Source organism: Pristis pectinata, chromosome 12 (assembly GCF_009764475.1).
Source record: "Pristis pectinata isolate sPriPec2 chromosome 12, sPriPec2.1.pri, whole genome shotgun sequence".
Taxonomy (NCBI): domain Eukaryota; kingdom Metazoa; phylum Chordata; class Chondrichthyes; order Rhinopristiformes; family Pristidae; genus Pristis; species Pristis pectinata.
In genome coordinates, this window is record NC_067416.1 from 55,194,963 (window position 1) to 55,205,553 (window position 10,591).

At 43.0% G+C, this 10,591-nt stretch overlaps 1 gene segment (V, D, J or C); it reads right to left on the reverse strand.

Moving 5' to 3' along the window:
- Positions 1–5,680: 5,680 nt before the first annotated feature.
- LOC127576481 (T cell receptor alpha variable 9-2-like) lies at positions 5,681–6,162 on the reverse strand. The segment is given in 2 exon segments: positions 5,681–6,030; positions 6,117–6,162. Coding segments are annotated over 2 exon segments (396 nt in total).
- Between the last annotated feature and the right edge of the window lie 4,429 nt (positions 6,163–10,591).

Sequence of the window (10,591 nt, forward strand, 5' to 3'; positions counted from 1 at the left end):
GGAGTCATGGTTCGGAGGATATCTTTGACACGGGTTTCACCCGATCAACGCATAAACCCTCACTCACCCTCCCTGTAGCTTAACGAGCGGCTTCGACCTGGAACCTTAGAAAGGCATCATTTTTGATGAAGAAATAATCAGGTCGAAATGCACTGCAGAAAGGAGAGTCAACAAAACCACATCTGTGGCAGAATCCGCAGAGGTTGATGCATGCGTGAGCAACCTAAGCAAACGGCTTTTAAAATGGGAAAGAAGTCATGGAATTTGGTGAGATCAATCAAAAGGCAGTCTATGATCTGAACAGTGATAGACAGCAAGTGAACGGAGTGCAGCATGTTCTATGTATTTTTAATCATGAAACGCGATTGCTAAGCAGCGAAGACCAGTGAACAAAGAAAAAGACAAAGAGCCATTTTTCTTTATTGTTGTGGTTCGGAGAATAATCACAGGTAAATATTCTTGGAAGTGTACTGTGTACAGATAAGATCTCCCCTGAAGTCGTGTGTACTGTTTTAGTTCCCTTATTTAAGACTGAATATGCTGTAATTCGAGGCCCCCTCCCCCCTGAGGTTTCACAAAAATAATTTAAACTGCGAGCGCACTCAGGAATCTGCCGCAGCCAAGCAAACAAAAGGTGATGTTTTCCATCAGTAACTGATGGGTTACATCAATATTGGAGTAATTGTCGAGAGGCAAGGAACTGACAAGTGTCTGAGAGAAGACGCTGTATGATAATATGCAAGTGAAGAATGTCACCACAAAATTAGATCACGTGTCTTTTTTCCATTCTAACCCACGTGAAGTCTATGAGCCTGGAAATAGCGAATGGCACAGGAACATTTAGAATTACCTCCATATCAACTGATGACAGACGTAACTTGATATCGAGCTTCTCATTGGATGATTAGTGAACGTGTTAGTGTTGAGATTCCAATCATATCATGATATTTTTTTCATCGGAACTACTCTGTGTTCCTGATTCGCTTATTTGCCCAATCAAGACACTGGCAGTTTGTTCTAAAACTCTTGACGTCAGAGCCGCTGGGCCAATATCGGAGACCAGAATGAAACACAGAGTACTAAGTTTGGGCCTGTAATGTGTTGTTCTTGTTGGGGAAACAGACAGGCTGAGTATTCCAAGTGACTCGCCCAACAGCGGAAAGGCACGAATTGAACATAAGGTGGTCTTACAGAAAATGTAAAAGCTAATAGAGAGTGAAATCTTTGGTCCCTTGCATGTTAGCTGAACAGTGACACAGCTTGTAGAGTTGCTTTCTCATAACTCCAGTGATCAGGATAAATCCTGACAGGGCAGATTTTGCATGTTTTCCCTGAAATGGCATGGATTTCCTCTGGATGCCACGATTGCTTCCAACACCCCAAAGCCGGGAGGGTCGATAGGTTAATGGACCAGTTGACATTTCCCCAAGTGTGTAGATTGGAGGTAGAATCTTCAGCGAAATGTAGTGGGATCTGCGATTAAGAGGCGTATTTTTCAAAAGATTACATGGCTGATTTATGATGGGCGCGCAGACGATGTGGCGATGTGCATGTTTCTATCAATTATGAATCTCTTTATGACTCTAAGTATGAGCACAGTGGTGTGATAAATTGCACCATCGCCCTAGCTTCCAGGAAAGGTGTGCAGAGTGACGACTGAAGCTTATTTTTACATTAGAAGGGGAAAGGTTGTGAAAGAGTTCCGTTCATTGTCAGCAAAATTTTAATAACAGAATGAATATTGACATTTTTCTTAATATGGAGCATTTTCAATTGAACATGATTACTTTTGAAATGAATGTCTCCGTATATGACTTTTTCTTATGTATTTAATCAAGGAAATGAATACTATTCCCAAACTCTGACTCACTTCACATTGTAAGCCTCCGGCATCGCACTATTCCGTAATTGTAGATATTTGCAACGGGTGGATAAAAAAGACAGACTTCTGCTCACTGTATCTGCAATTCTGTCGTCCTGGACACCAAACGTCCGAGCAGAAATGGGGATCTGCAACCACCACTGACCTGCAGTTCCAAAAAATACCTACCAGCAATCCGCGGCAGCAGTATCCAGCCAAGAAGCCTTGCAGCGGAACTGTGGGCGGGGCGGATTAGTGCCGGTGTCAACTCGTAGAAATCGTGAAGTTGTTCTCAACTGCACCTGGACTTAGGGAGTGGGGCGTTGTGGACGGCGGTTGATTAATTTGCAAGAAGTGAGGTGGTTGTGACAAAGGTGACCAGGTGACTGGGAACCAAAAGAATGGGGAGCACATCACGGCATTACCATCTAGAATAGCATGCCGATTCACTCATGTCAAGATTAAATTTCTGACCCACAATATGAAGCAACACAATGCTTCGATACATAAACCGAGACAGCCTCATACCCCTTAATATCCACACTTATATTTAGGTACCCTAAGATTATAGTGTCCGACTGAAAGTTTTGAAAATAAAAGAATCTGAAAGAATTTCTGTTTTATCCGAGGTTAAATGCAAAATTCCCTCAAAACAAAGGTGCGAAAAAATGTGGCGGAGCATTAAAATAACGGCTCCATCTCTGTAAAATAGTCGCAAAGAGCCATCTCGCCAAACAGATGCATGATCATAATGGCAGGAATCGGAGAGCATATCCAATGAAACAAAAGCATACTCACAGCCCTGATATCACAGTGGAGATATAGGCGTACCACCATCTTTCAACGGCAGTGGATATTCCTCAAGACAATGTGACCAGGCCATGGACTGCATGGTTACTTTCTCCGCAAATAAAATATTCTTTGCGATGCAAAGTACAACCATGCCAAGGAGGCCGAATCTGTGGAGCAATTCTCATCGACTTGTTATAACAATTTTAAAACATAAATGTTGAAGATAATCTGCGGAATAGGTAGAACGAGAGGAAGGAAAATGAAAAAAAAATCCTCAGATGGAAGAATATTGATCTGACTTTTTTAAATTTGTCATATTTCACCAATCGCCAAAACAAGAGATCGTTGTCGACATCCAAGTATTGGTGCTGTCATGTCCGAAGCAAGAAAATGAAGGGATTTCTTTCAGTGAATTTATCTAAAAATTGCATGGAATATTTTCTGATTGATTTCACCAGGCAGCCCAAACCGCCTGGGATACGGTGGCTGCAAAGCCTCAACATGCAGAGACGGTCTTGTTTCGCAATCGCAATACACCTTTTTTTTTCCTTCCTGTGTTCACCCCCAGTCAAGTGGGTTGAATTCAACAATTTCACGGCTGTGGATTAGACTCGATTCAGGATCTGGAAAACTCGTCTGCTCCAGTAGACTTCACTGGAAATAATGTATGTTTCTCTGCGGAACACGGATCGTTGCTGTAAGCTTTATCATGAGAATGATTACCTGGAAATGCAGCAGGTTCTCACTCCTTCAGTATTATCGAAATGAACAAAAGCACTAGCACTGACCATTCAGTCAATGTTGCATTTACTGGGGCACTGCGAGAGTTCTCCGGATTTGGAAAACTTTTCAGTCACATCATCAGCTTCTCATTTCATTCAACAACAAAATGTCATTGCAAACCGACCTGAGCGTTATGACAAAGAGTTCTGAATTCAATGGTATTCATCAATTTTGCCAACATTACAATACCTTCCATTTTCAAACTAACTGCAGAATAGAAGCATGAAACAGCAGAGCTTTCCAAGTGTTTATTCAGATTAAGCGTTGTGTTCTCGCTCCATGCTTCGAAACAAATTTAACAACGCTCTGCAGGTTTCAGTGTCTTTTAATCATATCTAGCAAAAGACGACAAAAATGTTAACAGCGTACATCAATGTGCAGGGTAAAATGTTCCCTCCCTCCCACCTCTCTCTCCCCTCTCTCACTGAATTATAACACTGACAGTTGAAGTCTTCCGAGTCGACATAAAAAAAGACCGACTTTACTGCTGAAATTGAAGTAAGTTTTGGTGCTGAGTGTATTGGTGTGGTTTCTAAGTGATTTTCGTCGCTTATTACAGAGGTACAGAAGTCCAATTCACTTCCTTCATCCCTCCATGTGCCACTACCAGCACATTACCCTCACGACCCAACCGTTGTACTCGTACTTCCATGATGATCTTCAGGGATTTAGCAAAAGGAAATCCAAATTAAACTCTGCAGCAACAGAACCAGGACTGCGGCACAGCCTCCAACGCCCACTGTTAATCCATCTGCATTTATAGAAACAATGTACAGAACAAACGACACAGGAAGTAAACATAAGACGTATTTCGCATTCAATGGGACCGATCTGTCGACCACCACAGTTGTAGCAATGTATGGTAAAAGCCCTGGCACTGACATAGATGGTATCTAGGCCGGGGAGTGGAAGGTGGATTTAAATTCGCCATTTTGATGCTCGAGAACAAAATTGTACAACTTGGCCTCCACCTGACAGGATTTATTGCGAGCGACTGTTGAGAGCTTCATTGCTTATTTTGTTTTATTCAAGCCTGATATTATCGTCAAGATTGAATATGAATGAAATGACGGATATCGGATTGTGGAGGGCGCCGGTAGAGAGGCGCATTTGGTCGTATAGCTATCTCACGGTTCCGGAATGGATACTAACCCCGGTGATGTTTGTGTGTAGTTTGCGTTTTCACCCTGGAAGCGAGTGGGATTTCCCCTGTGTTCGAGTCAACATCCGTATGCAACAGAGTTATTGCAGGTTAATCGGCACAAGTAAAATGTCCGTAGTGCACGTGGTTGGAGGTATAATCCGAGGAGACTTAATAAGAAAGAACGAGAAAGAAAGCGTTCCAGGGAACAGATTGGCGGACGAGGATTAATGGGATTACCATGAGAAAAGGCATAGTAGGATCGATGGGCCAAACTGCCTCATGTGTCGGAAGGAAAAATAAATTGGGGGTGAAATGAGACTTACGGACCGCGCTGCAGGACCTGACCTGAAATTATTTCTTTCTATTTCTGTCTTCAGATTTGGGACCATTGAATGCAAGACCAAATGGATTTCAGCCGTTGGGTCTTCTGAGCTGCATGTTTCTGCCGCAGCGGAAGAAAGGTTGATTATATCCATCAAACGTCAATCCGTACGTGGAAATACACGGCTACACCCAAGAAAGTTACTCAAAGCAGGCATCAGAGAAGCTACGGCGTTCTGGATGGAACTGTGCTTGTTCCTCAGAGGCAGTGGCGTCGCATTCTTGAAAAACAGACAATGTTTGAGAAAAGGAGGGAAAACTCAACGCATCAGCCAGCGAGAGCTAGGAGGAGACAGAGAGAGATGCCGATATTCTCGAGATGATCACTCAGGCCAACAGATATATAAGTATGAAAATAAATTGCCAGATATGGTGAAATATTTTGTCAAGGTTTTTAAGTTGTTATTCTAGTTCTGACAGTCGCATTCGTGGAAAAGGAGAAGTTAAAACGTAAATCCAGGAGCAGTGTTCTTAGGCGAAGCACAGAAGAAGGCACGTCCAACTTCATTGACGACAGACGAATTCGTGTCAGAGTAAGATCCGTCCCAAGACAGACACGCAATCACGTTCCGCCCGAGACGCTCTACCGCCGCACTCCAAGCCCACAAAACACATTCGTTCTTGTTGATAATTGGTTCGCTTTGTTGCTTCCTGTGACACCCACCGCAGCGACACACCTAATGGTTCTGCTGCCCTCTGGCGAGCATTACCTGTATCTCTCAGGTCGGTTTTTGTCGGAGGCCTCTGGAGCTCCGTGGCAGTGTGGGCGTCATGGAGCAGAAATATACAGCGGAGTCGGAGACATGAACCCCAGATATATTTAAAGGAACCGTCCTACTTCCCTTCTTCACAGCAGCCGAGAATCGGTCTGGGAACTCCGGGGACCGCTGTCCACCGTTCCCCGTGCTGTATTCTTTCAACAAATATCTCAAAGATTCGCCAGAATACTGCATATACCAGAAGAGAGTATCAGCAGCTTCTGGGTAACTACAGTTCAGGGTTACTATCTGACCTTCCTGAACAGTCAGTTCAGGCGGATCCTGAAGCACCGAATCTTCGGCAGTCGAGCCTGCAAGAAAACACAAAATTGATGAAGATTCTAACAGCTAACGTCATCCGGGACGTGGCATACGTTGATTATAAACTGTGACTCACCGTGCAGAAGGGCCATTATTATCAGCAAAGAAAATAAGGACCACATGACATTTACTTTAAGGTTTGGCAGGAAATTGAAGAATATGTTGATGTTGCTGTTCTGACCTTTAAGAGCAAACATAGTTCAGGTGCACGGTTGATCGGAGACTGGTGGGTGGTTCGCAGAGAAACGATTGGTTGCTTTCTGCGAGCGGTGCTCGACTATGGGCCAATCAACGTCGCAGCGGGTTGGCTCCGTTGGCAACCGTGAGCTCATTCCAAATTATTTCCTTCACCAAAGGGAAACAGAAGATGAGAGAAAACCTCTACAAAATCAGTGGATAGGGATACCGAGTTACTGTTTCAGGATTAACTTTTTGTTTCACAGATGTTACCTCATCTTACAGATGCATACAGTAATATAGAAAGAAATCAGACCCTTCGGCCTAACTCGTTCGAGCCTACCAATGTGCCTATCTAAGCTAGACCCATTTGCGCGCCTTTGGCCGTATCCTCGGAACCTTTCCTGTCCAAAGATATTCCAAAATGTATTTTACACTTCGTTATTGTACAAACCGCAACTGCGTTTTCTGGCAGATCATTCCAAAATCAAGCATACTCTGACTGACGCAATTCAGAGCCCGAATCTACCAATAGTCGCATTACAGAAGTCCATACAACGCGACATCAAGACGAATTGCACTTTAATTACGATCGGCATGGACTTCATTCTGAACCGGATATGGGGATGTGACCTTTATCTGTATGCTTCAAAATTATTTTGGAAATAATAATATTAAGTGGCACATTAAATGTTAGTGAACGTGCAATGTCGATGTATTTGAAGCTCTTCAAAAATATGTTGTTATATTGTGCTTGTTGGAATAAATATGAATTTAGATTAAGTGGTTCAGGTGGTCTTGAATTGAGATACGTTCTTTTTTTATTGTATTGCTTTTATTGTGATATTTTACGCGAATAATTTGACGATGTAAAATCAGTTGTATTAATGTATGCGCTTCTATTTCACAGTTTGTTTCATGATGCTATGTTCGAATGTCCATTGTATAATGTTTAATAGCATTGGTTCGATTTTACTATATTTACATCTCACGCGTCTTGCAGTGACATCAGCAATAAAGAGGTTAATACAGAAGGCCCATATATTTGTTTTTTACTGACTGAGGCACTGCGTCGTTGCCCTGCTCTACAGCAGTGGCGTGATACCTGCATTGATGCAGACAATTTTCCGAGGGAATTTACAGAAAGTGTCAAATGGTACCAGTGATCAGGACAGGATCGCGGGCGGCACGGTTCCGCAGAGAAACCTAACAATCCGGCAGATCACTCCCGCAGAGTGAAGGACACCAGCTCCTATTTCTGTGCAGTACAGTCTCTGTGCAACAAGCTTCAGTACAGCACGTGGTGAACATAATTCACTGAAATGAAAGATGGCTGAAAGACTGTCCGCTTGTTTCCAGGAAACCACGGTCAATGTCTTATCGAGAATCCTTCTGGGCTTTCTGTCATCACTGAACCGGAAGACATGACCAGCCTTTCTGACTACAATTCTGTCTCGTTGTCAGAGGTCATCGTTTAGAACAACAGTGATTCTGATAATATCACTTGTCATTTGATTTGTCTGTTGTGTGACCAGTGCTCGGGGATAAATCAGAGACCAATCATTGTCAACAGAACCTGGATCGATTGGTCAAAGTAACTCCCACGTCACTTAGCGATCAGGTATTCTGTCTGGTTATTCGGTGTTCACGTTGTCACTCTGGTCATCTGTGGATGAACCTGTATTTGCAGTGAACTGCGGTTCATTTGCCTCTGGACCTAATTAGAGATTTAGCAGCCATTCTTGTGAACTCGATATTGTGCAGTTCTCGAAAAGATTAGATTTAATCTATTATTTGCTGTTCGATTTTCCTGTATCGGTTCACTTCCGCCCTGATTCCCGAGCTGTCTGAAACAGAAACCTGCTGTTGCACTGAGAGGAAGGTTACATTATTCCCTCTCTCTCATTGGTCCTCCGCAATAAGTGACATCATGCCAACATCAGTAGATGTTCGCAGCTCTGCATAACCGACATTCTGTAGGTTTCTGAGACAAACCGAGGTCTCACAGCAGTGGCATTGAAAATGCGATTTCTTCTACAAGCTGTGACGTGGTCAACCTTCATAATCCGTAAGAAGATTTATTTCTCTAAATATTTGCAGCTCCAGTGAAATGAAATTTAATAATAAAAAACAACAGAATGGTTTACTTCAAATTCCGTTGCGCATTTGTTGAACCAGGCTTGTGTTAACTTAAAGAGTCAGTGTTTACATGGGGATTTTTTTTTAAAGTAAGCCTTCCGGAACGTTAATCTTGCGAGAAAGCGTCTTAGTCCCTTCACCCAGAAAAAGAAAGGCGAAGCCTAAACTTTCAGAAACTTTTCTCTCGAACCGACACGGAAATGCATTCCAGAAAAGAACGCGAGGGAGAAGGGAAGATGATAAAATGGCCATGAACTGTGGTGAACAAAGGGAGGTCGGGATATGGGTAAACTTGGAAACTTGTGCAGGATAGCCAGATGGACAAATCCAGTTGCTACGAGCGGACGAAGTCCACACCGTAAATTCAATTAACTTGGTAAAATATTCGTTTCGTACTCAGACAATCAGTTGGGTTGAGATTGAATATTAATATCGATTTCTCGCTGTTCTTCACGTATTCCAGGTCTGTGCGATGCAGATTCTGTGACTCAGAAGGAGACCTCGCTCACAGAGACAGAGGGAGAAAACGTCACTTTAACTTGCACCTATACTAAGGAAGGTTATTACCTATTCTGGTACCGCCAGTATCCCGGCGCAGAGCCCGTGTTTGCGGTCCTGAGATACAGTAACGGTGGCAGTGCAGAAAAGGCGGAATTCGCGCAAGGCCGGTTTTCTGACGTAGTCCTGCAGTCGGAGAAGAAATATCAGTTGACCATCTCACGGCTTCAGCTGTCTGACACGGCGGTGTATTACTGTGCAGTGAGTCTCACAGTGTTCGGAACAGTGTATGGACTCATACAATAACTGCTGCGCCTTTCTGGGACACAGCTGTTATCTGTTCAGCGATGTAGATCTCTGCGGCTCAGACAGTGGCACGGAAATCCAGTCGCGTTGTGCGGAACTGGATCATCGTTCACGTGGTGTCCTGACCCGGTTTAACTCTTGTTGTGACTGCCAGCTTTCATATGTGTGCCACAGGAAGCAACTGGTCCATTAAAAACAAGCTGATGCGCTAGCTGTGAAACAGCGCGTCTCTGTGTCATAAACAATTCATGTCCAATGAGTAAGTGAAGATTGTTTTCTATGTCTATGGTGCAGCAAAGCCAAGGCAGGTGGGAAGACAATACGTTTGGAGCAACATCTATTCCTTGTTTTGTAAACATATTTTCCAAGTTCAGTATTTTCAGCTGATCGCTGGTTGTTCGTGAAAAAGTAAATTCCTGCGTCTATTTTGTCGAACAGCAAACAGGTCAGATAAGCCCCCATTTTCTCCACTAATACACTAGGTCAGGCTGATCAATGTTTAAGTTGCCCAGTAGCCCCATTGTCATTTTTTTACAGAAGTTATATCTATAATACGGAATTACGGAATTTACTAGTTTGGTTTTGTTATTTCCTCACTTGCCTTTGGTGAGTTTGCACCGCACTATTTGTATACTAAGTTCAGAATACTGCATAAATAGCCTCGTAATATCACGGAAATGTGTGACGCCATCAGTTGGCTTGCTAGTTTTAAAAATAATTGCACCTTCAAGTCATATATCTGCCAATTAAATCGTCCAGAAGGTCGTATTCGCGCGTCGATTAGCACTAACGAATGAAAGAGAATGGATGACCCCGAGAAAGACAGCAGTCAGACATCGGAGAAAATGGTCCGCAGAAATCGGTATACAAAAGGCCAATTGCAACATTGTCGAAGGGCGAGGTAGAGACCGTGAAATTGGGACGATGGAACCTCAAGAAAAAAGCTCAAAAAGTAAACGCTCTTTCTGGATGATCCAGTGTATGAGTTAATTTGTTAACTGATATTTTTTCCATCGCGTATTGACACAGGCTCAATAAATGTCAGTTAGACTACCTCCAGGTATAACACATAGAAATTCAGAATAACTAAATACAGAGAGTCCAGAAATAAATAATCATTGCTGCATCCAACACAAAGGGTTACTTTCGATAAGAGCACCATGTCTTATATTGAGCAGATCGATCGTGATTATTCAATTCGTTCTGACATTGCTTTTCGCACAATATCTGAATCTCTAACAGTGAACATCACCCCAGCGTATCGAAGACCACATTGCTGAGAAGAAATTCCAATGAATTCCACTAGATGGCGGCAAACCCACAGCAATAATTCACATCGATCCTCGAAAGTGTTTCACTCTCTTTCAGATCGAGAATTTTAAAGAACGATCAAGGAACCTGGTCGCCGATCTCTATCACGAAAGGTACCCT